This window comes from Trichechus manatus, unplaced genomic scaffold, assembly GCF_000243295.1.
Source record: "Trichechus manatus latirostris isolate Lorelei unplaced genomic scaffold, TriManLat1.0 scaffold00076, whole genome shotgun sequence".
Taxonomy (NCBI): domain Eukaryota; kingdom Metazoa; phylum Chordata; class Mammalia; order Sirenia; family Trichechidae; genus Trichechus; species Trichechus manatus.
This window is the reverse complement of record NW_004444012.1, coordinates 8,669,839-8,697,396: the sequence shown is the minus strand read 5'-3', so window position 1 is coordinate 8,697,396 and position 27,558 is coordinate 8,669,839. Positions and strand designations below refer to the sequence as shown.

At 53.5% G+C, this 27,558-nt stretch overlaps 1 protein-coding gene across 1 annotated transcript; it reads right to left on the bottom strand.

The window, feature by feature from the left end:
• Positions 1 to 10,786: 10,786 nt before the first annotated feature.
• Positions 10,787 to 25,566, bottom strand: DISP2 (dispatched RND transporter family member 2). Its single transcript, XM_004380627.2, has 8 exons — positions 25,359 to 25,566; positions 18,236 to 18,565; positions 17,932 to 17,961; positions 17,664 to 17,787; positions 17,288 to 17,403; positions 16,976 to 17,103; positions 16,538 to 16,635; positions 10,787 to 14,794 (listed from the first exon to the last, which is right to left on the bottom strand). The coding sequence occupies exons 1-8, from the start codon at positions 25,472 to 25,474 to the stop codon at positions 11,522 to 11,524; spliced, it is 4,215 nt and encodes a 1,404-aa protein (XP_004380684.1). The 5' UTR covers positions 25,475 to 25,566; the 3' UTR covers positions 10,787 to 11,521.
• Between the last annotated feature and the right edge of the window lie 1,992 nt (positions 25,567 to 27,558).

The window sequence follows — 27,558 nt, the reverse complement described above, 5'->3', positions numbered from 1 at the left end:
GACACCCCTGTGGGTTGGGGCCACGCAAATAAGGTATATGGAACCTTAACGAGGGGGTTGGTCAATTTTGCCATCCCACTAGGCTTAAAATGAGCCATCCCAGAGGTGGAAAGCAGGGACCTCATTACCATCAAGAAAGAAGAGCTGGGAGCGGGGCACATTCTTTGGACCTGGGTCCCTGCACTGAGAAGCTGCTAGAGCCAGGAGACAAAGAGCAATAACACTGGAGATGACACAAGATGGTGAGAAGCGGCAGCAAGCATGGCAGAGAACCAAGAGATGGTGGGATGGGCTTCCTGGTCCATGGAGTGAGAAAGCTGAGTGCATTTGGGCAGAAGGCTTGCTGGTGGAGTGAGGTGCTTCTAGGCACTTGGTGGAGCTAGGCTCCCACAGAGCCAGAGAACCGTACTGGTGGAACGGGGTGCCTCTGGGCACCTGTGGGTAGAGCTAAGGAACTTTGTAACATTTGCCCAAGCAAGGCAGAGGCTGGGCCAGCCCAAGGGACCCAAAGCACCTCAGTCCACCAAGGAGAGGGAGGAATTAAGGATGACTCCCAGGCTTGAAAAATTGTGTACATAGAGGCACCATTTCCTCAGATGGAATCACGGGAGCAGGAGCCTACCGATTGTGTTGAGGGGAGATTGAGAGTTCAGTTTTGAACATGGTAAACTTGACATGCCTTTGACACATTCAATGGAACTGTCAAGTAGGCAGTTAGAAATACACCCCTGAGCCCAGGGAAGAGTCTGAACTGGAGATAGACTCTTGGGAGTTACCGGCATATAGATGTATTTAAGGCATGACACTGGGTGAGATCACTAATGTAAGAAGTGTAGAGGGAGCCTCAGGGCCAATGACAGGGGCACACAGCATTTAGAAGTTGTGAGTTGTGATGATAAAGTGGTGCCTGCCAAGAAAACCTGAGAAAGAGGTGCCGAAGAGGTGGGGGAAAACAAAGGAAGGGTGGTGTTCCAGAAGCCAAGGAGGAGGAAGTGGTGGTAAACTGTTGAAAGCAGTTGAAAGGACAAGCAAGATGAGGACTAAAAAACAGCCATTTAATTTAGCAATGTAGAAGACATTGGCAAGTATAACAAGAGGAGTTTTGGTGGAGTGGTCGGAGTGAAAGTCACACTGGAATGAGTTAGAAAGCACACAAGAGGTGAGGAGGTAGCGATGGCAAAGCATCTGTGAATGGAGCAGATCAACTGGGCAGTAATTGGAGGTGGGTGTGGTGGTCAAAGGAGCCCTGGTGGCACAGTGGTTAAGCACTCCACTGCTAACCAAAAGGTCAGGGGTTCGAACCCATCAGCTGCTCCATGAGAGAAAGATGTGGCAGTCTGCTTCTGTAAAGATTTACAGCAGTTCCACTCTGTCCTATAGGCTCCCTATGAGTTGGGATCGACTTGATGGCAAGGGGGAACAGGATGGTGGTCAAAGGAAGTTTTCTTAAAGTTGCAGATACCATTGTATACATGTGCTGATGGGAATGAGGCAGCTGAGAGAAAGAAAACAGTTCTTCAGGAGAAAGAGTGTGGATGATCAAAGGAGCAAAATCCTAGAGAAAGAGGGATGGAAGGTGGGATCTAGAGCCACTGACTCTTCAAACTCTTTTGTTCACGTACTCCCATAAAATCATTTTTAAAAATTACATACCGTCTCATTCATTTTTAGTTAATGCCTATATTTTTCTTCGTAACTCTAAATAGTTAATACTTTCTGACTGTTCTAGATTGTGTATGCTCTTAATCTGTTTTTTTTTTTGGGGGGTGGTAAAATATACCTGTAACAAAACACTTGCCATTTCAGATTTTTTACATAGAATTCAGTGACATTAATTACATTCATCATGTTGTACAACTACCACCACTATCCATTTCCAAATTTTTCCATTACCCTTAACAGAAACTCAACAGGGAGCTGCCAGAAATTCAAGCTGGATTCAGAAGAGGATGTGGAATGAGGGATATCATTGCTGATGTCAGATGGATCTTGGCTGAAAGCAGAGAATACCAGAAATATGTTTCCCTGTGCTTTATTAACTATGCAAAGGCATTTGACTGTGTGGATCATAATAAATCATAGATAATATTGTAAAGAATAGGAACTCCGTGACACTTCATTGTGCTCATGTGGAACCTGTACGTAGACAAGAGGCAAGTGGTTTGAAAAGAACAAGGGGATACTGCATAGTTCAAAATCAAGAATGGTGTGCATAAGGGTTGTATCCTTTCACCATATTTATTCAATCTGTATGCTGAAAAAATAATCTGAGAAGCCGGACTATACAAAGAAGAGCGTGCATCAGGATTAGAGGAAGACTCATTAGCATCTATGATATGCAGATGACACAACCTTGCTTGCTGAAACTGAAGAGGACTTGAAGCACTTACTCATGAAGATCAAAGACTACAGCCTTCAGTATGGATTACACCTCAACATAAAGAAAACCAAAGTCCTCACAACTGGACCAGTAAGTGACATCATGATAAATGGAAACATATTGAAGTTGTCAAGGATTTCATTTTACTTGGATCCACAATCAACATCCATGGAAGCGGCAGTCAAGAAATCAAATGACATACTGCATTGGACAAATGTGCTGCAAAAGACCTCTTTAAAATGTTAAAAAGAAAAGATGTCACTTTGAGGACTAAAGTGCTCCTGACCCAAGCCGTGGTATTTTCAATTGCCTCATATGCATGCGAAAGCTAGACAATGAGTAAGGAAGACTGAAAAAGAATTGATGCCTTTGAATTATGGTGTTGGTGAAGAATATTGAATATACTATGAACTTCCAGAAGAACAAACAAATCTGTCTTGGAAGTACAGCCAGAATGCTCCTTAGAAGCAAGGATGGCAAGACTTCATCTCACGTACTTTAGATGTGTTATCAGGAGAGACCAGTCCCTGGAGAAGGACATAATGTTTGGTAAAGTACAGAGTCAGCGAAAAAGAGGAAGACGCTCAATAAGATGGACTGACGCGGTGGCTGCAACAATGGGCTCAAACATAGCAACGATTGTGAGGATGGGGCAAGACTGGACAGTGTTTCATTCTGTTATTCACAGGGTTGCTATGAGTCTAAATCGGCTGAACAGCACCTATCAACAACAGTAACAGAAACTCAGTGCCCCTCCCTCTTACCCCTGGTAACCACTAACAAACTTTTGTCTCTATACATTTGCCAATTCTAGATAGTTCACGTAGGTGGGATCATACAATATTTGTGCTTTTATGACTAATTCAGTTTATTTTAAAATTTTATTTATTTTGTTGTTGTTGAGAATATACACAGCAGAATATATACCCATTCCACAGTTTCTCCATGTACAATTTGGTGACATTGATTACACTCTTTGAGATGTGCAGCCATTCTCACCCTCCTTTTCTGAGTTGTTTCTCCCCATTAACGTTAACTTACTGCCCCCTAAGGTTCTTATCTAATCTTTCGAGGTGCTATTGTCACCTTGATCCCATGTAGATAGATCTTAAAAGAGCTCAGTACTCAAGGCAGGCATTCTTTACTAGTTAAGCTAAACTATTGTTTGGTTTTAAGAAGACTTTAGGGTATATTTTTGGTTTAAGCTTTAAAGTTTATCTCAGGGCAATAGTTTTAAGGGTGCATCTAGCCTCAATGGCTCCAGAAAGTCTAGTGTGCATGAGAATTTGAAAGTCTATTCTGCATTTCCCCCCTTTTGATCTTCTATAGAATCTTTAATCAAAATGTTCAGCAATGATAGCCCGGCACCATCCAGTTCTTCTGATTTAGTTTTTAAAATTATTTTCTCTCTTGGTGTTTCATTTTAGATAATTTTTATTTCTAATTCTTCAAGTGTACTAATCTTTTCTTCTGCTTTGTCTAAATTGCTGCTAATCCTATCCAGTGTATTTTTCATCTCGGACATTCTAGTTTTCATCTCTACAAGTTCTTTCATGTATCTACTTTGTGAACATATTGGATACAGTTATAATAAAGGTTTTAATGTCCTTGTCTGCTAAATCTAACACAGGTGTCAGTTCTGAGTTGGTTTTGATTATTGATTTTTCTTCTCATTATGGGTCATACTTTTCTACTTTTTCCATGACTGGTAATTTTTTGTTAGATCCCAGATATTGTGAATTTTACCTTGTTGGGCACTGGATATTTTTGTATTCTTGTAAATATTTGTAAACCTTGTTCTGGGATGCAGTTAAGTCACTTAGAAACAGTTTGATCACTTACAGTCTTGCTTTTAAGATTTGTTAGGTGGGACCACGCAGTGTTTAGTCTAGGGCTAGTTAATTTCCACTACGGAGGCAAGACCCTCTGAGAATTCTAACCAATGCCCTATAAAGTATGGAGGTTTTCTAGCCTGGCTGATGGGAGTAGGCTGTGTCCTCAGTCTTGTGTGAGCACCATCTACTGTTCCCGCTAATTCTTTTGGGTAGTTCTTATCGTGGCCTCAAGCAGTTTCCCACACTCATGCGTTGAACACTACTTAACACTCAAGGGAGGTTCTCTGCAGATCTCTGGAATTCTCTGTGCACCTTTCTCCTCTGTCCTGAGCAGTCTAGCTACCTTGCTTGCCTAAACTGTAAGCTGTCTCCTCAGTCCAAAGAGTCTGCAGGTTCTGCTTTGGTTCCCCCTCCTTGCACCACATCCTGGAAACTGCCTCAAGTAGTAAGATGAGGCAACCATAGGGCTCACCTCATTTGTTTTTTGTCTCTCAGGGATCACTGTCCTCTGTTGCCTAGTGTCCAGTATCTTAAAAACCACTGTTTCATATATTTTTTGTTTGATTGGTTGTTTCAGGCAGGAGGGAAGATTGGATCCCTGCTCCTCCATCTTGGCTAGAAAGGGAAGTTATGTATACACTTCAAATATATTTTTCAAACCATGAAGCTGCAGATTAAGATCATTCCGTTTTTCAAAAATGTCTACCCTATATCCTATTTGCAAAGCCAGTCCTCTTTGTCAAACCCATCAGCCAAATCAGAGTGACTTTCTACTAGAAAAAGTCTGATTTCATTTTTCATTTCAAATAAATGTAGTTAATATGCATTCTGTGTCAACCATCTCAACTTTGCATTGTATTTCTTAGGTGGAGAAGGCACAGAACTGAGCCACAGGGCCGCCCCCTTTGAAGCTTCTCATAGATGCTGTCTAGGCTTTGCTCGCTTGAAGCCTTCCTTAAGCAGAGCATTCTCAAGCAGTCCTTTTATTTGATTTTTTTTTACTCCAGAGCAAAGGGCCAGAGTTGGATTAAGAATGAGGGAGAAGGGGCAAATGGGAAAGTGGAGGTTGGGACAGAGAACTGGCCGAGCTAAGATTCCTTCTTAAAACCAAAACAAACCCACTGCCGTCAAGTCAAGTCCTACTCATAGTGACTCTGTAGGACAGAGTAGAACTGCCCCATAGAGTTTCCAAGGCTATAAATCTTTTATGGAAGCAGACTGCCACATCTTTCTCCTGCAGAGCAGCTGGTGGGTTCGAACCACTGACCTTTTGGTTAGCAGTGGAGCTCTTAACCACTGTGCCAGCAGGGCTCCTTAGATTCCTTCTTACGTAGATTAATATGAGAGAGAACATATGAAAAATGAGACTCTGGAGACTGATTCCCTTAAAACTATCTATGTCGTCTTACCTTCCTGAAAGTCTTCATGTCCCTGCAGGGGAATGCAAGCCCTAGGTTGAAGGCCTCTGATGCAGAGTGTGTGAAGCTGTTATAGATTAAATTGTATCACCACCCCCCGAAAATACGTGTTGAGATCCTAGCCCCCATACCTGTGGATGTAACCCCATTTGGGAATAGGGTTTTCTTTGTGATGCTAATGAGATCATATCAGTGTAGGGTGTGTCCTAAACCTTATTACTTCTGAGTTATGAGAAGCAGCATAGGCACAGAGACAAGCAAGCACAAATGGGGAAAGACAGATGTCACACCACTGAAGATAACCAACGAGAGCTGGAAAAGACAAGAATTTCTCCAGAGCCAAGAGAGAGTCTTCCCCGAGAGGCACTGCTCTGAATTTGGACTTCTAGCTTTCCGAACTGTGAGAAAATAAATTTCTCTTCCTTAAAGCCACCCACTTGTGGTATGTCTTTTACAACAACACTAATTAACTGAGACAGAATTCATTGATGGAGCCATTGCTGCTTCTTGCATTGTAACAGAAGGAATGGGGAGAGAAACAGGCTGGAGCAGGGGTAGGTTAAGTTGGAGATTTGATGAGGAAATTTCTATCTGATGGCTTCAGTTTTCATTATGAAGAATGAGTTTCTTTCCCATGGAAAGTGGTGGGGTTGTTGTTAGCTGCTGTCAAGTCAATTCTGACTCATGGTGACCCCACGTGTGCAGAGAACTGCCCCATAGGCTTTTCAAGGCTGTGACCTTTTGGAAGCAGATTGCTAGGACTTTCTGAGGAGCCTCTGGGTGGGTTTGAAGCACCAATCTTTCACCTAGCAGTGGAGCACCTAACCATTTGCACCATCCAGGGACTCCCCAAAAGTGGTGGAGCAGAGGGTGTCAAATGTTTGAGGAAGGTGGAGAAAATAGGAAGTGTCATTACAGAGAATGGAAGCTAGTAACTAGAATGGAAGTTAGCTAGGCAGGGCTGAGGGCCCAGTTGAGTTTGGTGGTCATGAATCTGCCAGTTGTGTGATTTTCTTTACAATATTGAAGCTCTTGTTTGATGTTTGTGAATTTGGTAAAATGTTCATCTTTTCCCTATGTTGAAGTGTACTGTAAATAATCACGCAGAGGCTGGATGATAATTATAAGAGAAGTTTATCAAAGTCCCTTCCGGGCTCCAGCATAAGTTGGCTTTGGACGACCCAACATTTACATTAGTGCATAGTGGCTTTCTTTGATTTCTCATTTTCCCAGTGAATTGAGTTACAATTTCTTCTTTTAAGCACGAACACGTCCAGACCTTGAGTTACAGTCTCCCCTGTGAATAAGGGTGAAGAATTTGTGTTTTCCCTGCTCCTGGGTAACTGGGACTTGGAGACATGGCATGGAGTGCCAGAGAGCTTGCCATTGCCCATGTGTATTATCAAAGGATGGGATAAGGCCACCAGAGAAGAAACCATCAGAAGCTCTCTGGACAAGGGGTGAAAGTTGTTGCAGTGTGATGGATCACTTTTGTGTGGCCTTTCTCACCATGGTCTTGTAACTCCCACCTGGGTGATTGGGCAGGACTGTGCAGATAGGGTAATTGTAGCCCACCAGAGGGTTTTGCCATCCCGCTGGGCTTGAAATGAGTGACCCCGGAGCTGGGAAAGAGAAGATCCCATGACCACCAAGGAAGAATGGCCAGCATGTTCTTTGGATCTGGGATCCCTGTGCTGAGAAGCTCCTGAAACCAGGAGACAGAGAGCAAGCTGTAACCCTGAAGGTGGCGAGAAGCGGTGACAGAGACCTGGCAGCAGAGACCGGGCAGGAGAGACCGGCAGGAGACCGTGCAGTGGACTTACTGGCAGGGGCTAAAAGAGTTTTGTAACACTTCTGGAGTCGGTCAGAGGCAGAGGGCTGGAAGAGGCATGGCTGCGAGCCATGGGAAGAGGCTCTCCTGTTGGAAGAACTGCATCCTGAGTGTTCCTGAGCCTGAATTGTAACCTGTTACTTCCCTAATAAACCCCATAATCATGAGTATTGTCTGAGTTCTGTGTGGCCATTGCAATGAATTACCGAACCCAGTAGAGAAGTAGAGAGTGCTGTGGTAGGGATGGTTGGTATCAGAATTGGTACAGATGGCGGAGAAAGGAGGCATGTCTGACCTCTGCCTCATGGAAATCAGTCTTGGGCTGTTGGTCTTGATTCTCCTTCCCCCTTATGAAGACAGAGGAGGTCAGGCACTGCCTCCATACCGTTTTTACAGTTGTAAACCAATTTATCCTCTTTTCCAATACCCCTTACCTGCCCCACTTCTGTGTCATGCATTGGGAGAAAAATGGACTGAGTTGGAGGAGGCTGCGGAAGTTTGGATTATAAATGTCTCATAAAATGTTTCTTACAGAATCAAGCTCAAGCTGGAAGACTGCCTGACTACCATGGTATGGAATATGCCATGTGCCAATGAAATCTAAGATCCTGCCGGTCAATTCCATCTGTCTAACCTTGTTACCCTAAAAGCCCCTAAAAGGCCACCATCATGGAAGAATGGGTTTTCCCACAGTAACAGACTATACCAAGTTATATTTTAGAAATATACAGCACACATACTCTTACTCTGAGTGTGAGTTCAAGGATCTGTGACACAAATAGGAGAAATGATCTCAAGTCCTAAATAAGTTTAATGCAGTTCTCTTCTAAAGCATCCCAGTGGACAGAAACCATTTCAGAACTTTCCAGGGCAAACATGATGCTTTGACTATCTTCCCCTTGCCTCACGGCACGCTTTTAAGCCTCTCCCCATGTGTCCAGGGCCATGAAGTCATTGTAACCACCCATAATAATAATAAAGTGAGTAAGTCTGCTGAAACACAAAGGAAACTGAAAATGCTTTCAGTCTGGCATTCCAAAGCCAAGACTAGAGGGGTGTGCTACACTGATGTGGGTTGCCTGCTGTTGGTTGGGACTGCTCTAAGTGTAAGGTGATGTTTTCGATTACTACGAGGTTCTTCCAGTCCCCTGGGTCCAGCTTCATAAAGTACAAATCCAGTCAGTACATCAGCTGCTCTGGCTCATCTGCCTTCCTATGGGGTTGTGTGGCCATGGTCTACAAGAATGGGACCCAGAAAAGCCCAAGTATGGCCCTCGGGTGTGTCCAAACCCCTGTGCCCGCTCCACCCACCAGCTCCATACTCTCTAACATTTCAGGAACTGTGTTCAGACAAAGTTTTTGAAGCTCCAGTCCCAGGCACCCCTGTCTTCCTTTGCCAGACACAGAAGAGGGGGTTGGAGGAGCAGATTCTTTCTGGTCCAGGTCCCTGCTACCTTCCCACAGCACAGGGCAGAAGAGCCTTGGTGAGCTGCTGAGAAGCAACTAAGACGCTGGCCTGGACTCTCTTTTGAGTCCAGGCAGGACTTCTGCTCACGCTCAGGAGGAAGGGCCCAGCTTGTCCTTCCTCTGGCTCATTGTCCCAGGAGATACCAGGGCTCTCTTGTTCTGGCTGTGTGACAACAGAAGGGTGCAGTCCATGGTGCAGAGAAGCCAGGACCCTGAAGAGCAGCTGGAGGCCAGAGAGGCTGAATTCCACTTGGACAGGAAGAGAGAGAGGTCCCAGCAGACCTTCAGGGGCACACATCCAAGCTAGGTCCTCGTAACAGCCTCCCCTTTCTGGTGTCAGGAGTTGGAATGGGTTTGATTCACTTCTGCAAAGGAGCCGACACAGCCTGTCATTCCCGCCCACAGTCTTCTGTCTCTTCCGCAACTCTCATGTCTCGTTTGGGTTTCTGTTCCACTTCCCAAGGACTACTTGTGGGTGGGAGGTATGTCCAAACAATATCGGAAAAATTCTCTGATTTGCCTCCAGCTCTGCCGCAGACTGTCTGGCCCGAAAAAAACCCCTTCCCCTCTCTGAGATTCATCTGCACAATAGCCTGGGTCGGTGATGTTCACACCACATTCTGTGGAGCTGCCAGGAGCCTGAAGGGTTCCTCAGAGCCCCCTGAGAGGCAGCAGCAGAAAGCCAGGCTGAGGTGGCTCTGTATTCCCCACGCAACTTTCGTAAGAGCAGCTGTTTTCCTAAATCTGTGTTCTGTATTGTGTTTCCACAGAAGGGTTTTTTGAAGAGAGGATCCTGAGGCTTTGAAGTTTGAAAACTACTGGGCTAGATGATCTCTCAGGTCCCTCCCAGTCTGAGATTCTTGGTCTTCAGAAGCCCAGCTCAAGGCATCCCTCCTCCAGGAAGCCTTTCTGGCTGCCCAGTCCCGGTATCTGAGCTCAGCATCCCTCATGGTGCCCTCAGCACATGCTGCGTGGCAAGCCAGCTCGCTCCTCTGACGGCTACACGTGGAGGCGAGCTGTTCCCCAGCTAGGAGGTGAGCTCTCTGAGGGCAGGCGTTTGACTTCCTTCCTCGTCTCTGTCTCCTTGTAGTACTTTATGCAAAGCAGTAGGTGTTCCGTAAACCTGTGGATGCCACCAAGTGTCGTGGGCTCTCACTTGGGATAAAACCTCCCAGACGGGCTCTTTGCTTAAGGAAGGAGGGCCAGCTTTGACCTGCTGAATGCCCTCCTGAGAAGCTGGGGACTCTGACCTGGGAAACTGCTTCAGACTCACACGCTTCCAAAAAGGGCAGGCCTGAGCGCCTGCCTTAACTGAACTCTGCTCCACCTCCCTCGCCCCGCAGAGCCTCTCCTGACCATGGAAGAGGCAGGCCCCTGACCCTGAAGCCTGGAATCAGATCAGCCAGGATGAACATGGCTGGCAGACATCTCCAGCAGATTCCAGAGGAAAGCCTTAGCCCAGAGGAGATGGGGAGCAATCTGGAATTTGCTCAGAATCTAGCTCTCTCTGGAAATGGAGGCCTGAAAGAGTGTGTGTTTGGGGTGGGCGGTGTTTACTCAGAGACACCTGAGAAGGCAGGCTGGAGGAGGCTGGTACAGCTGAAGCACCAGGACGACCCCGGGCCAGCATCCCTAAGGCAGCGGCCAGGAGGAGACTGGGAGGTGCAGTGGTGGCTGCATCAGGAAACTGGCTCTGCCGCTTACTAGCTATGTGACTTGGGGCAAATCGCTTTACCTTAATGTCTTTATCTGAAACTGGGGACAAAAGGACCAAGCCAGCTGCAGGCTACCCCACAGGGAAGGAGTGAGACTACAAGGAGACAATGGGTGTCAAAGTGCTGTGTAAATGAAAAGGTGCAGGGCTGTAAAGGGTTATTGTTTCTTGACGGGAGAGCACCAGAGGCTACTTGGGAAGAGGGGCATCCTGCTATTTAGGGATACTCGAAGGCTCCCCATCCCTCCTTCCACTGCTTCACTCCCAGCAGCCTCTCTGCCTGGCCTTGAAGAACTTCTGGCCAGACTGGTGAGTGTGAGGGGGCGGGGGCAGTTTGGGACAGAGGCCCTAGCCCAGTTCTGGCCCAGAGAAGCTCCCCAAAGAGAGGCAAGTGTCCTGATAAGAGCCCCCGGAAGGTGTGAGACCCAGGAAGCTGCCGAGGTTGTGGAGGGCTCTTCTGGTCAGTGAAGTGTCCTGACAGCATCGCAAGGACTGGGTCCCTTAGTCCCACTGATGTTCCTGCCACTCGGGAGGGGACCAGGTCAGCCTCCCTGATTCCTGGAGCTACACATCTGGCCTTCCCCCTTCTAGAGGGCCAGTCTTGGTTGGGCTGTGGAGGAAGAAAGGCCTTCAGCAGGTCGCAAGAAGACACGGCTTTCCCCTCCAAAGGCCTTCCCCACCGAATCCTCCAAAGGTGAGGACTGAGCAGCCGCCAGGCCAAGACCAGAACACCTGGCAGGTTGGAAAGCCACAGCTGGAGCATGAGGCCTCTCCATGCTGACTCGGGGAAAGACCTTCCGGCTGCAGCCTGCTGCTGCCCCGCTCCCCAGTCCTTGACAGAGTTCTGCACCCCGGCCCAGCCTCCCTGGGCCTCACTCAGCTGCTGTACCCCGAGGTGTGGGTGCTCGGCCTGCGCAGCCAAACGTCTGGTAGATCTGGCTGGCTGTTGGGCAGCACGACCGCGCTGCCGTCCCCCGGCCCTGGACCAGGCCCCCCGTGGCCCTTCCAGGACGAGCTGCTGTGGTGGGAGGCAGGCAGTGATGGGTCATACACTGTCTCCCTGAGCTCCAGCCACAGCGTCTCCCGCTTCCCGTTCAGCTGGCCCTGCTCAGGTGCTGGCTGCCCAGGTTCATCCAGGTCCTCTGGGGAAGCACTCACTGAATCAGGTACATGGGCACTGGGCTCAGAGGCGCTGAGGCAGGTCTCATCAGAGACGCTGAGTCCCGCCAGGGTGCTGGCCGAGGAGCAGAGGCAATCAGAAGGCTCTGGAGCCTTGGGCTTGGGAGAGTGGGCTGGGGTTTCTGATGAGGCCTGCAGGGGCTCGGCCTTCTGCCCTTGGGAGTCTTGCCTGCTCCGGGCTTTGGGGCTGCTGCCAGCCTGCTTATAGGGAGAGGAGGTTTGCAGGGCTGGGCACTGGCTGAAGACTGCCTGGTGATCCAGGAGCAGCTCCCTCAGGGAGGCAGGGGCCGGAGGGGGCCGGGAGCAGCAGGCGCCATCATGCAGCTGCAGGTCCTCCGAGAGGACCGAGGGCCGGTGGGACAGCTTGCTGGTGGCTGTGCTGGTGTCAAAGCTGGGGCTCCGGCGCCGTGCCAGGGGCTGAAGCTCACACTGCTCGGAGCAGGACCTGGGTGCCCCTCCCACTGGCCCCGGCCGGGGGTGGCCTGCCTTGTCCCCACTGGGCTCTCCAGTTCCGGTACCCCACGGCAGGTGGGCACAGGGCCAGAGGATCTGTCCGCAGTTCTTCTCTGGCCCAAAGAAACAGCACAGAGACTGGAAGAAGAAGCTGGCAAAGCCACAGCTGACACACTTGACCATCATGAGGACGATGCCCAGCTTGCGGTAGAGCAGCACTGTGGCCGGCAGCATGAGCACGCCGGCAGCGAACAGGGCTGCAGCCCCCACTGCCGTGGCGCAGCTGGTCTGGCGCAGCGAGAAGGCCACGCGGCTCAGGCGGTCAGGGTGCGGGCACAGGTGATAGGAGATGCAGTAGTTGACAGTGAAGTCCACGGAGAGGCCCACGGAGGCAGAGAGAAAGAGGGCCTCGGCAGTGTTGAGCTGCCACTCGAGTAGAACCAAGAGTCCCACGGTGAGCAGTATGGTGCCTGCCACAGCTGCCACCGAGAACAGGCTGAGAGGCACGTTCCAGGTACCCAGCAGCAGTGTGGCAAAGGCCAGCGCCAGAGCCAGGCCCAGCACCACAGCCGGCTCAGTGCTCAGGCTGTGCTGCAGGCTGTACAGCTCCAGATGGCTGGTGAACCAACCCCGGCAGAGGCCAGGAGGCGCCGTGCCCAGCTCTGCCGCCAGCCAGTGGCTGACCTCGGAGTAGAAGCGGTGGGCCTGGCTGTAGTCTGGGCTGTACTGGAAGTTGGTCTGGAACTGCAGGAGCAGGGCGGCCAGGCTGCCGTGAGCATCGAAGCGGGGGCCCAGGTCACGGGTGCCATCGGGGCCCTGCTCCAGAGCCATCATCTTGAGGCAGTGCAGGAAGAGTTGGGGGGCCCAGGGGAAGCCTGAGTGGCCACAGCAGAGGCCAGGCCCCAGGCGGGCACAGTGGGGGCTCTCCATCCAGCCCTGGAGGGCCTCCACGAAGCACAGCGTGGGCCAGCCCTCCGGCTGGGCGCCAAAGAAGCTTTGATTCCGGGCCCGGTGGCAGAGTGCCAGCAGCCAGCGCTGGGCCTCGGGGCTGCTGGCTGAGAAGGCAGGGTCGCTCTCCAGTGAGCTGTTGCTGCGAGGGTCCAGAGGGTCACCGGTGTCCACGGGCAGGATGCCCCACACCAAAACCACGGGCATGTGGCCGCCCTCGCCCTGAGGCCGCCGCTCGAACAGGAACTGCTGGCGGTACTCTGCATCGAAGCGCTCGAAGGGGTGGCTCGGCCGGAAGACCTGGCCCCCGGGCGGCGGCAGGGTGGGCAGCCGCAGGCGGGGGCTGACGCCGGCGATGTACGCGCCCCCTGCCGCCAGCGCCGCGAACCAGCAGATCCAGATGTAGCGGAACTTGATGACGCCGCAGGGCAGCAGGCGCTGGAAGAGCAGGCGCGAGGTGCCGGCTGCCGCCCTCCGAAGGCCGCGGAGCCGGCGGTGCAGCGCCAGCGCCAGCCGCCGGGGCGCGCTGCCAGCCCACGGGCCCTGCGCCCGGGGCGCACAGCCTCGCGCCAGGTAGCGCTCGTGGAGCACGGCGGAAGAGGGCAGCCAGGCGAGCGTGAGCACCAGGTGCGCCAGCACGGCCGTGCCCATGTAGAGCGCGAAACAGCGCACGGCCGGCAGGCGGCTCAGGTAGCTGGCGTAGAAGGTGGCGCCCGTGGTGAGGCCCGAGACCAGCAGCAGGTAACCGAAGTGATGCATGGTGCGACCCACACGCTGCGCCAGCCCCCCAGAGGGCAGCTGGCTCTTGCTGAGGCGCCACAGGTCGAAGAAGATGAGTGTGTGGTTGGCGCAGACGCTGCTGAGCAGGACGAAGGCCGCCAGGTTGACGAAGGGGAAGTAGGCCATGCGGAAAGCCACGTGGTAGAGAAAGTAGGCCACGAGCAGGGAGCCCAGCACCCCCAGCAGGACCATGAGCGTGAGGAAGAGCGAGCGCAGGTAGAGGGCGATGCTGAGGAAGATGGCGGCCAGGGCCAGCGCAGGGTACACCGTGTCCTGGGCCAGGTAGTGCCTCAGCAGCTCCTGCTTGAGGCCCAGGTCCATGCCGGTGACCGATGTGTAGTTGTCTGAGAGCCTCCAGGGGGCGGCCAGGCGGTCCAGGTAGATGCCCATCATGGAGGCACCCTTCGGGGTGGGCAGGAAAAGCAGGCTGTACTTGAGGGAGGGCACCTGGTAGTCGGCAGTCTGCGGGCTCAGGAAGTCCCGGTCCAGCAGGAAGTGAAGGAGCTGGTAGACGCCACTGCTCCAGGAGCACTTGGTGGGAACCTGCGCACAGCGTGGGGGCTTGTCCTGCCCGGGCCCCAGGCAGGAGGGCACCAGGGCACCCCGGTGGTAGTAAAGGGCACAGGCCCGCAGCAGGGCCAGCGTGCGGGCCACGTCAGCCTGGGTAGTGTCCAGGCAGGAGGAGCGGTTGGAGAGCACAGCCACATAGTTGCCCAGGGACCAGCTGGGGCAGCACTCGTTGGCTGCCGTCCGTTGGCACAGGGCCTCAAAGCGCGCATGGGAGCGGATCTGTCGGGCACACAGAGCAGTAGAAAGCTCAGAGCAGCTCAGGGGCCTAGAGTCCCCCGACCCTCCTGAGGCCCTCTCAGCTCCTTCCAGGCTGCGGGCAGAGGCCCAGGGGCAGCTTGACAGCCCCACAGAACTGGCTTGTGATGTCATCACCGGGTGGGGGTGAAAAGGTGGAACAAGTCGGAGAACAAAACATGCCTGGCCTGGAGAAGGCTTAAGCAGCCCAGGGGACAGAGGTGGGGCTGGGGTAAGCCACTTGTCCCAGAGCTGCCTTTGGCTTCTGGCCCAGCTGTCATCAAAGGGGGGCCTCGGGGCCCCAGCAGGTCACGCACTCCAGCTCCGCACTGCCTGAGCCGGGCGTGGAGGGCAGGTGGCAGCTACAGATGGAAGCGGAGGCAAGCAGTAGGGAAAGCGGAGGCCGACAGATCCCAGGATCAGGGTCACTGCCGAGCCCCGGCCTCCACCTTTTAGGGCCAGGCTGTTTCCTTCTCTGCTCTCCCACCCGGCCTGGGAGTCAGGGGCCTGGCCCTGCCACTGACTGGCTGTGTGGCCTTGGGCCTGAGATGATGCCGACAACCATGAAGTTTATTGCGAGATTGCTATTGCCGGTCATTCTGTATATCGTGGTTGTTAGCTGCTATTGAGTTGGCTGTAATCTCGCCATAAAGATTACAGCCGTGAAAACCCTATGGAGCGGTTCTGTTCCGTTGCACGTGGGGTCACCAAAAGTCGGGAGCCAACTCGATGGCAGCTGACAACTGCATACATGATGACTGGAAGCAAATGGCCAGGCCTTTCTTCCATGGAGCTACTGGATGGGTTCGAACCACCAATCTTTAAGTTAGCCGATCACAAACCGCTTGTGCCACCCAGGCTCCTCTCTTTCTCTCTCTCTCTATATATATAGGAGCACTGGTGGCGCAGTGGTTAAGAGCTCAGCTGCTAACCAAAAGGTCGGCAGTTCGAATCCACCAGCCGCTCCTTGGAAACCCTATGAGGCAGTTCTACTCTGTCCTATAGGGTCGCTATGGGTCGGAATCGACTCGATGGCAATATATATATACACAGACACACACACATACGTATAAATAATGTGCAAATTGTGTACTTTTTAATTGCCACAGCCTCCCTACATGGAAGGTACCATCACTACCCCCATTTTCTGTACGCAGAGACCGAGACACTGAGACGTTCCGACACTTGCCTGCGGTCACACAGCTAGAAGTATCAGAGCTGGCCTTGAATTTGGGCATCTCTGCCAGTGCCTCTTGGTACCTCGGGTGCCCTCGTGTGAGGCGAGGGGCTTCGGCCACTTAGCGTCTCTCACTGTTTTTAGCAGCAAATCTTGCCCCAGATGTAACATATTTGGTTCTCCAGTTAGCACGATTGGATTGGCACTGCGTGAGTTGACGGGGGTCGGGGTGTGCAGCCCACTGTCTCAGTTCCCTGGGCCAGGACACCTCCACGACCCCTGAGGCCCCACTGAGGCCCTTTGGAAAATCCCCGGGCTGATGGCTGCGTAGTTTCCCTTCCAGCACTTGGATCCTGGTTCCTCTGAACCCAGCTGACTCTTCCTTTCCCACCCCAGCCCAGAGCCTCTAGCAGGGTTGGAATAATTTGCTAAGCAGGGAATGCTCTTCCCCAGTCCACCCCCGCAGGCCTGGCTCAGCTGTATCTCCTCGGGGCCAGGTCCCTGGTAACCCCGGTTGCCCTGGGCCCCTGGCACCTCTCCAGCCAGCTCACCTGGTCCTGCTCCATGCGACACATAGAATGGATGGCATGCAGGTTCCATAGGCTGCCCTCGGAGGTGGACATGAACACCAGCTGTGCATAGCTCTTCTCTGCAACACACCCCCTGGAATTCAGCCCTTGGGCCCCAGGTCCTGGGCCCACCAAAGGGAGACGCCTACCCAGGACTGTATGAGGTCCAGATGCTCAAGAGCCGGAAACCCGGACCTGGCTGCGCCTCCTGCGTCTGGGTCCTTGTCCTTGTGCCCCACCCCCACTCGCCTTGACCCCTCCTGATCAGAGCACCTGAGACCTGCCTCATCCTCCCAGGTCCCAGTTGTAACCCAACTTCCTTGGCCACCTTCCCTTTCTGTCTGTCCAGCTTTGTTCTCCGGGTCCTCCTGTCTTCGTAGGTGGGGGGACTGGCCAGGAGCGGGCCAGGCTGCAGCTTACCCGGGGGGCCACAGAAGAAGCTGTCCTGCCTTCTGTCCTCCAGGGGCTCCACCATCCTCCGAGGCCGGACCATGCCGTCCTGGCTGCTGCCCCAGGATGCGGGGCTCAGAGTGGTATGGGACCTGGAGCTGAGGTAGAAAGAATGTCTGTCCCAGAGGCCACTGAAGGGTGGAGGGTTCAGAGGAGGCCAGAGACACTCCCCAGGGCCCCAGCAAGCCTCTCTGACCTGCCTTTGTAGGCATCACCTGATGGCCCCTCCCTGGGGACCTTCCTCCCTTTCCTGCCCACAGTGGAAGGATGGAGGCCTGTTACCTGTTCAGCTCAAGGTCTGGGGAGAGGGCAAGCAGCTTCTTGGGGCCTGTGAGGGCCTGTAGCGTTCTCCAGACCACTAGCTTGCGCCCAATGTCTGTGTCCCGAGGCTCAAAGCCCTGCAGGAGGGGCAGAGAAGGGGCAGGCGGACAGGTGAGGAGTTCTCCATCTAGGCCTGTCTCAGTTCTGCCCCTTGGGTTTCCTGGAATGGGGCGGAGGCAGCCCATCTGCCGGGATCATAGGAAGTGAGTATGACCTCTGCTCTAGCTCCCCATCTCTCTCAGGAGGGTGAGAGCCCCCGCTTGGCACACCACCCCTGGCCGGAGTGAGCTGAGGTGGCCAGGCCTGGGCATTCCCCTCCCTCCTCTGGGCCCCTCACCAGCAAGGGCTTGGAGAAGTCGGGCAGCTGGCCCCCCAGCAGTCCAGCCAGGGTGCAGAGGAGCACGACAGCCAGACACAGCAGCAGCATGGCCACTGGCCACTCGGCAATCAGCTGGGAGTAGCTGGAAAGGAGGAGGAGCCCACGTGAGTTGGTGTTGGGCATGATAGCAGAGGGCTGGGTGAGCTTAGTGGCCACCAGGAAGGGATGGAAGAGCCCGGAACACAGAGAGTGGGGCTGAGCTGGGCCCAGACAAGGCCAGGCCTACCTCTTTGGCATCCGAAAGGCCCGTTCCTGCCTGTGGGAGGGGAGGGAAGACACTTGCTTGCCAGAGTCCTCTTGTAGGTGGGTGTGGAGTTGGGGGGTAGGTGGGGAGGTCCACGGAGAGATGGCATTAACCCTTTTGTGCGTTTCCCACTTGCGGCTCCAACCCATATTTCCTCCTCCGTCAGAGGCAGGGAGCATCCAGGGCTGCCTCCGAATGACGGAGTCGCGAGCCCTGGGGACTGCCCCACTTTTAAACCCTGCCCCACCTTCTAGTGGCAGCTGGCAGGCTGCTGGCCCCTGCTTACCTGGCGCTGACCGCATGGTGTTGCACAGACGGTGGCTTCCAGGCCCCATCGCGCTGTAAGGGGGCTGGGGAAGGGCTGGGGCTGGAGCCGTGGGAGCACAGAGCTGCCCGGTCCCCCAGCCCTGGCAGGGAAGTGCCCCCCCGGTATTCTTGTGGTGCCCGGGGATAGGTGTACTGGGCAGGGGCCAAGGGGCTGGACAGACCCACAGGCTGCAGGGTGCTGGTCGCTGGTGGGGGTCCTGAAGAGCTGGAAGGGTCCTCAAGGGGGCAGCTGTGGAGGGAGCAGCTTCTCTCGGGGCTTGCCTCAGGGGCCACAGCCTTGGTCTGGGACCTGGGAGGAGGAGGCAGCAGAGACTGGGTGGGGGCGGGGACGGCCATCCCACCGTTAGGAAGGCTTGTCTCCTTCCACCCCCACAGTGTTCAGTCAGCCCCGAAAAGGGCGCTCAGGGCTGTCCTATTACTAGTCCTGGGGGAGAGACGAGGAGGGTGGGGCTCGGGGCCTGTATCCCCAGCCTACCTCTTGGGATCCACTCATTCACTCATCCGTCCACACACTCAGTAAACATTATTGGCAGCCTGCTACATGCCAGGCACTGGACTAGACACTGAAATGATGTTATTCCACGTATGTGATCTTACTTACTCTTTACAAAAGCTCGACAAGGGAAATATTTTCATTTTAGAGATTTGAAAGCTGAGGCTCAGAAAGGGTGACCTAACTGGTGACGAGATGAGCTGGGACTTGAACCCACTTCTTCTGACTTGCAGTCCTATGCTCCTGCTATAATCAGCTGTTCATCCTCTTGTGAGGCATTTATTGAGCACCTGCTGCACTCCTGTTCCCACCTTCCCATTAAAACCCGTTGCTGTTGAGTCGATTCTGACTCACAGCGACCCTATAGGACAGAGTAGAACCACTCCATAGAGTTTCCAAGGAGTGCCTGGTGGATTCAAACTGCCAACCTTTTGGTTAGCAGCTGAGCTCATAACCACTGGGTCACTAGGGCTCCAACCTTAGGACCTGTGCATTTTCTCCTCCCTCAGACAACCGCATGGCTCACATCTGGTGTCTGTTCAATGTTACTTCCTCAGAGAAGCCTTCCCTAACCACGTGCTCTGAAATAGCCACCCCTCATCTCTCTGTCCCCTCACCTGGCTTTGTATTTCTTCATAGCATTTGCCACATCTGGACATTATACGGTGAAACCCGTGAGAGCCAGAACTGGACGCAACTGCCTTTTTCCCCTGGGTCTCGCAAGTTTTCCACCTCTAACAGGGTGCTTACCACTTTTCCTTTGCTCTCTGTTAAAATCCTTCCTCATAAGCACCAGCGAGTTTTCCTTCTCTGACAGGTTTCTGCCTTACACAGGTTCCAGCTTACACTGGTTTTGCTGTATTATATGTATTATGGAATGAATTTTGTCCCCCCCCAAGATACGTGTCGGAATCCTAACTTCTATACCTGTGAATGTAATCCTGTTTGGAAATATGGTTTTCTTTGTTATGTTAATGAAGACATACCAGTGCAGGGGTGTCCTAAACCTAATCAGTTCTGAGTTACAAAAAGAGCAGGTGAGACACAGACACAGGGAAGAGGAAGGCACACTGTGGAGACAGATACATCTACAAGCCCAGCAACGCCAAGGATTGTGGCAGCTAGTTGAAGCTGAAATAGACAAAGAAGGACCTACCTCCCCCTACGGCCACGCCCTGAATTCAGTCTTCCAGTCTCCTGAACAGTCTGAGAAAATAAATTTCTGTTCTTTAAGGCCACCCATTGTGGTCCTTGTGTTACAGCAGCACTAGGTAACTGAGTCAGCATAGATGTCATGTTCACTGCCTGCCTCACCTATGGAATGTGAGCCCTGGGAGAGCGGGGCCCTGGCCCACTTGTCCATGTCTGTATCCCCCGTGCCTTGAACAGTACCTGCACACAGACAGCATCCAGGGAATGTTTGCTGAATGAACACTGAGTGCTAGGCAGGCTGCTAATAGTGGTGCTAGGATGATGAAGACCCAGGCCTTGCCCTTGAGGACTCGCAGTAGGCCGGGGATGTGAATAGTCCAATGTGCTGAGTGCTGTGAAAGAGGAAGTCACAGAGGCCTGAGGGATCCTGGAGGGGGCCCCGACTTTGATGGAGGTAGAGGTGGTCAGGAAAAGTTTGCAGAGGTGTCGTGGATTGAATTATGTTCCCCCAAAAATGTGTGTTTCAGTTTGGCTGGGCCATGATTCCCAGTATTGTGTGGTTGTCCTCCATTTTGTGATTGTAATTTTATGTTAAAGAGAATGAGGGTGGGATTGTAACACCCTTACTGAGGTCACATCCCTGATCCAATGTAAAGGAAGTTTCCCTGGGGTGTGGCCTGTACCACCTTTTATCTTACAAGAGATAAAAGGAAAGGGAAGCAAGCAGAGAGTGGGGGGCCTCCTACCACCAAGAAAAAAGCACCGGGAGCAGAGTGCATCCTTTGGACCCGGGGTTCCTGCACAGAGAAGCTCCCAGACCAAGGGAAGATTGATGACGACGAGGACCTTCCTCCATAGCCAACAGAGAAAGCCTTCCCCTGGAGCTGATGCCCTGAATTTGGACTTGTAGCCTACTAGACTGTGAGAAAATAAATTTCTCTTTGTTAAAGCCATCCACTGTGGTATTTCTGTTATAGCAGCACTAGATGACTAAGACAAGGGGCAACTGCCACCCTTTCACCAACCCTGTCATGGCCTATGCATGGGACAGAAGGTTTGCTTTGCAAGGGTGTGCACAGTGGCGGAAGGGGGTTGGGACTCCTGAGAAGCTTGCTGGGGAGGAGTCAGCAGTATATTCTTCTCTCAAAATTCCTGTGCATGGACCCAGCCCCACTTTTGTGGGGAGAGGCTCCACCCCAGTGGCAGGCTTGCCAGTCAGGGTGCCAAACCTAGAATGGAAGAATAGAGCATAGAACAGAGTACCTGAGGCCATGGAAGGTGCCCAGAGGGGATCAGGGCTGGGCCGCACTGGCTGAGGCCTGCCTTCTTCCTCCCACCCTGCCTGGCTCACCCAGCCCACCAGAGCTTACACGGCTTCCATTGGAGAGCTGGTCCTATGGGGAGCCAACCCTGGCTTCCAGTCCTGCCTGCTGCACTGCTGACGGGGCTATGGGCCAGAGTCCTGGCTGATGTGGGTGGTGGACATTGCCCACAGAAGCTGGGTTCTGCCCAGAGACCAAATAGAGGAACTGGAAAGAACAGGCAAGCTCTTCCTCTTTCTCCCAGTAGGATGGCTAGCTGGCACAGCAGTCTGGAAAGGAATGACCCCCATTCTGAGGAGGTCATTGGAGGTGGCTTCTGGCTCCTTGGGCAAGACACGCAATTCTTGGAGCACTGGCTTCCTTGTCTGTTGAGTGAGGATAGATGATAATGCCTGTGGGGTTGGTATAGGGACTAACTGGTATAACATATGTGAAGTGCCTGGCACAGAACCTGGCATGTGGGAGACACTTGTGCTTTCCTGCCCCGTCCCACCCTCAGTGCTGCAGGGAGCATGTACTTTAAGAAGTATATTTGTATTTACAATGACCTCAAATAATATATCTCTATTTTAAAACTTTGACACCTTGAGAATCTCACTACATATATTATTATAAATACTTTTCATTATCCAAAAGCTGCATCAAAATTCAATCTTATTTCCATAGAAGAATCCTGATCAAAAGGGGGAAAATTCAGAACAGAATTTCAGATTCTCATGGACTCTAGACTTTCTGGAGCCATGGAGGGTGGAATGAACCCCTGAAACTATTGCCCTGAGATAATCTTTAAACCTTAAACCAAAAATACCCCCTGAAGTCATCTTAAAACTGAACAATAGATTAGCTTAAGTAGTAAAAAAGGTTTGCCTTGAGCATTATGCTCTTTTAAGAACTATCTATATGGGAGCAGATTGACAACAACAACTCGAAAGATGAGATAGGAACCTTAGAGGCCAGTGAGTTTATGTTAATGAGGGAGGAACAACTCAGAAAAGGAGGGTGAGAATGGTTGCACAACTCGAAGAATGTGATCCATGTCACTGAATTGTACAGAGTAGAAACTTTCGAACTGGTGCATGTTTTGCTGTGTATATTCTCAGCAACAACAGCAACAAAAATTTAGAAAAAAAATTCAATCTCATGATTTGAATCACTGATGTATTTTTTACTAATTCAACATTTAGAGAAGTAGCAATTTGACCAAAGTGGATCTACAGCTAGACCTCAGATGATTCCATAATGTTAGTGCCGTAAGCAGCCAGTCTCCTGGTAGATAAAGACCCTGTAGGCCAATCCCCATGTGCCAAAGAGAAGCTGGAGAAATGGTTTGGGATTATGTGTGTAAGTGTGGACAGCTACTATAAGATGATTTTTTTCTGCGGGTCTTTTCTGAATACCTGCCATGTGCTGGCCACTGTGCTTGGTCTGGGTTGGATTCTTGAGGCATGGAGATGACCCAACAGCTTTGGTCTCCCTCTTTAAAGCAGGGCCTGCCATCCAGGGGTCAAGAGGGTGGGCAGCTATGGTGGGGGTGAGGGCCCTGCTCTAGGTGAGGGTCCTGACCTTAGAGCACTGAGCACTGGGCTTGTCCTAGGATCCAGGCCCCACTTGGGGTATCAGTTTCTTCACATTAAGGGAAGCCAGCACCCCAGGGAGTGCTGGAGAAGGGGAACACTCCCCCTTAACCAGTCAGCCAGGCTTCATGAGCCCACCCCTTCTTTAGCTGGCTCCTGCCCAAGGGAAATTCCAGCTTCCACCATGGGTTTGCTTCCACTGTGGTCCCTCCAGGCCCAGATCCTTCCCTTCAACCTCTTTTATCCCTCTCCAGGGGCCTAGGGGAAACTCTGGTGGTGCAGTGGTTAAGTGCTATGGCTGCTAACCAAAAGGTCAGCAGTTCGATTCCACCAGGCGCTCCTTGGAAACTCTGTGGGGCAGTTCTGCTCTGTCCTATAGGGTCACTGTGAGTTGGAATCAACTCGATGGCAATGGGTTTTTAGTTTAGGGGCCTAGGATCGGCTGCCCTAGATCTTGCCCTTCTTGACTGTGCCTGCCATTATCAATGTGGCAGAGTTTGAAACCCCCCGCATTCTGACTGCTGTAGAGCTGGGCCTTTGTCTCGACCCTCCAAAGTGAGAAGAGCCAAACTCTCCTCTTCTCAGAACGAAAGCTTTCTTCTGCCAGCCCCTGCTGCCCTCTGCTCTCAGGAGACCAGTAATAATACAAGTTAAACACTCCAGGCCTCACCTCCCAAAGTGCTTTCAGTCCCACCCTCTCAGTTCCGTAGACCTTACTGGGATGAGTAACCTCCTGGGCCGCCTGCCTGGGCCTGCCGGCCTATGAGCCAAGTGACTGGGGCAGGCAGGTGGGGGGATGGAAAGTAGTGACACAGGCCTCACACAAGAGACCAATGTCACAGCAGCCAGGGCTTGACTGACAGGGCCCAGTGTGAGGGGCAAGTGTATACGTGCATTGACCATTCCCCCAAGCCTACAGCCACATGGACATCCACGTGAGCCTGCAGAGTAGCCAGGACAGATGGGGCAGCAGCTCATTCCATTAGGAAACAAAAAAAAAGGGGAGAGGTAATTTAAAAAACACAAAGAATTAAATATTTCAAATTGCTATAAAGTCAATGCATTTGTAAAGGACTCTGTGTGTGTGTGTGTGTGTATGCTATCTTATTCACTATGTATCTATCTCCAGAATGTGTTACTTACCCAGCAGAAGCATATTTGTGTTCTTAAATGAAATTAAATTGAACTGAGTCCCTATGCCTGATCAGCGTATGGGGTCTCTGGGGAAGTGCAGCAAGGGGCAGAGGCCCCATGGAGCTGCTGAAGGGCAAGTGGTTCCTGTGCCCAGGAATGACCCCCATGTGCAGGGCAAGTGAGAAGACTCGACAAGGCTAACCTTTGGCAAAATATCCAAGGCAGCGAATGATCACCTAGTCCCTCCTGGGGCCGCTCCTGGCCCCAGGCCCTGCCCTGTCCCAGCTCCATCCCTGGCCTCTGTGGTCAAGCCACAGTTCCAGGCAGCCCCCTGGCCCAGGGAGGACACCCATCCTGCATCTCACTCCCTTGAAGCAGGCTCCGTGCCTTTCAGACTGAAAAGTAGCTAAATCTATTCAGGCTGATATGTTAACAACAGAGGGAGGAAAACATTTCTCTCCACTCTGCGGCCTTTTCTTCCCTCTGAGGTACAGAATGTACATTTTAGCTGGGGCAGACTGGAGACAGTGTGTCCATCTCTGCTCCCCCCCACCCCGCCCCCATGCCTTTGATTTCAGTACAGGCAGGAGAGAGAGGCAATGCCATGTCAGGGAGGGATTCTGGGGGCGGCAGCACCAGGCAGGACCCAGAAATTTCGCCATATTGCTACCTGTCTGGGTTCTTTTCTCCACACATGGTGGAGGAAGAGAGAGGCGAGGCACCAGGATCTGGCCCTCAGCAGGAAGGTGTCCCTTTCGCCCCACCAGCCTGGGGCTCCTTCAGGGGAGGTACGAGAGTGCGGGCCGAGCTTCAGAGCCTGCCCACTCTAGCGACTCCAGCGAGTGCGGGCGGCTGCCTCACGCGGGGACTCGCCCACACGTGCACAGCCAGGGCCAGCAGGAGACCCACGGTGTCGGGCAAAGACAACCCCTGCTGTGGCGGCCCAGCGTATACCCTCCCCGGGACACCTGATTCACGACACCCCCCGTCCACGACACACGCGCACCCTCGTGCACCCTGACACGCTGGGACCCGGACTGAGGTCGCTGCGGGTTGGGGCTTCCTGAGAAGACGCAGGAGCAGGGCCTGGAGGGAGGGACTCGCCGGGGGGCTCCGGAGGCTGTCGGGGAGGGGGACCCCGGGCCTAAGAGGAGAGGTGGGGACAGTGGGTGGGGCAGGCCCCCCGGGCGGTGAGGGCGATGGGCCGACACTAGGGGGTGTCAGGGAGCGGGGAAATTGACCCGGCAGGGTGAGGGCGTGGCGAGGGGCACGGGGAGCGAAGAGGCCCCGGGGAGGGTTTCTGGGCGGGGCTGGGGGATGAATGGGGCGGCATATGGCGGCTACTGGGGACCTGGGGCTGGGTGCTAGAGGGCTGAGAGGCGGGGGCTGCGGAGCGGTCTGCCCTACCTGTCGGGGGAGCTGCCGTCCGGGGCCAAGGACTCCCCCTCGGGCCGCTGCTCCCCTTCCGGACCCGGGCCAGGCGCCTGACCGCTGCCGCCGCTGCTGCCGTTACCACCGTCCATGCCCGTGGGCGGCTCCGCTGTCCGCGAGCTGGTGCTGAAGCCGCGGCAGCGGCGGCGGCGGCGGCGCCGGGCTCCTGCGCATGCGTCAGCGCCAGGCGAGCCCGTCGTAGGCGGGGCCGAGGGGAACCCAGCAAATGGGCGCGGCGCCGGGGGGCGGGGACAGAGGCTCCCCGCGGCGGCACCGCCCAGCTCCTGGGCTCGCTGTCCCGAGACGCCCGGGCTGGTGGTGAGAAGCCCTCCGCCGGGGGCAGGGCGGAGAGCTGCTGTTAAGAGTCTGGCGGTCTGGCTAGAATCTTCACACCAACCTCTCCTGGGGGCCTAGGTCTTCCCGTAAGGAAAAAGGGAGGGTGATCCCAGGCACCGTGCCGAGATCCTCACCTCTCCAAAACGCAGACTTCCACCCGGAAAGAGATCGGGCGGCTTTAGGCCCACGTGTATCTCGGATCCTCTCAGCATCCCCCTCTCCCACCCACCGAGGCTGGGCACCAGTCTGTCTTCACGTTCATATGGGCTTTCACCTGGGTCTGCGCCCCTCCAGCATGGAGCCACGACTCTGTTCTTCATATGCGGAGTATGGGAGGAGACAGAGAGGGGAAGGGCAACGTTCAGAGAATCCCTAGCTCGTTTTCTTACAATCACCCTTACGCCTTTCCTCAGCCTGGGAGGTACCTAACAGTCACTCACCCCAGGACACTTGGTGCCCGTGTCAGGAAATGGCTGTGAAGTTTTGGGAAGGGGAGGGCAGGGCACATTTGGGTATGATGGGCCATGTGCAGACCTGGCTAGAAGACTGTGGCAGAAGTAGCTTAGATACCGGCAGGGTGAAAATTCTGGAAGGGAAGAGAGGGTCCCAGATGGGGGATTTGGATGGGCAGAAAGTTTCACAGCAAGCAGGCTGTTCAGGCCCGGGCTGCACGTGCAGCGAGGGGCCTTAGGGCTGGGGAGAGTCAGAACCCAGGAGCATCTGGAGTACTGGTGAGTGCAAATGCCAGTCTATGCAAGGCACGGGTCAGTGGGGGAGACGAGTGGGAGAATCTAGAGGTGTAGACGTGGTGGGCCTGCCCTGAGTATTTACAGTGGGCTTGGAGAGATGAAAGCCCAGCCCATAAGCTGATGCTGACTGGGCAGGGTGTGATGAGGCCCATGTGACGGTTGATAGAAGCTGCAGAGAAGGGGACAGAGTGCAAAGAGGGAGGACCTCCGTCTTCCTCGTTGGCCTTCGAGAAGGCTTCATGGAGATGATAGGGCTTCCGGTGGTTTGGAAGGAAGGGTGGGCTTTGAAAATTTGGAGTTAGGAGAGAGGGAAGGTGGGGCAGGGCAGGGGACTCCACGAACAGTTAAGGAGGCCTGCAAGTTCAATGTGTTTTCAGGGAATGGTGAGAAATCCATATGGACAGTAGGGAGCTATTGACAGCTTCTGGTCTGTTGAGTGAGGCCTGGGTATATAGGATGGGGTAGAGGTGATAAGACCATACTTGAGGCCCTTTGATGGAAGAGGGCAGAAATGAAAAGTAAAGGAGAGCTTGTCTGATGGAACCATATATAATGAGCACCACTGAGCCAAGCTTCTGAGACTGCTGGGCTGGGTGTCCCATCTTCACAGCTGGGGAGCTAAGAGACCACCTGGCCCCTGAGTGCCAGACTGGACACAGAGGAAGGCTGGCTCTTCTAAGAGTAGAACATGGCCTTCGGCAGGCTGTTTATTAGGAGGAGAAGATTCTGGGTTAGCTCCTGTGGCAGGTCAGCAGGGCGATCCGCTCAGACTCCCCATCTGTCCTTTTTCTTCTGCTTCTTCAGTGGTGTGGACCATGGGGCCCTGGGGGGTGGTGCCCCCCAGGATGGGGCCCAGGGCCATGGCCATGGGGCCCTGGGGGGTGGTGCCCCCCAGGATGGGGCTCAGGGCCATGGCCATGGGGCCCTGGGGGGTGGTGCCCCCCAGGATGGGGCCCAGGGCCATGGCCATGGGGCCCTGGGGGGTGGTGCCCCCCAGGATGGGGCCCAGGGCCATGGCCATGGGGCCCTGGTGGGGAGTGCTTCCCAGGCCCATGACCATGGGGGTGCTCTTGCCCGTGGCAGTGTCCCTG

Bases quoted from the DNA above. Each gene is read 5' to 3' on its own strand.
- DISP2 (XM_004380627.2), bottom strand. From the start codon at position 25,474: ATGGACGGTGGTAACGGCAGCAGCGGCGGCAGCGGTCAGGCGCCTGGC. The intron at 18,566-25,358 runs GTAGGGCAGACC...TCCTCCTCCCAG, and splicing joins GACGGCAGCTCCCCCGACAG to GTCCCAGACCAAGGCTGTGG. The intron at 14,795-16,537 runs GTGAGCTGGCTG...TGTGCCCGACAG, and splicing joins GTCGCATGGAGCAGGACCAG to ATCCGCTCCCATGCGCGCTT.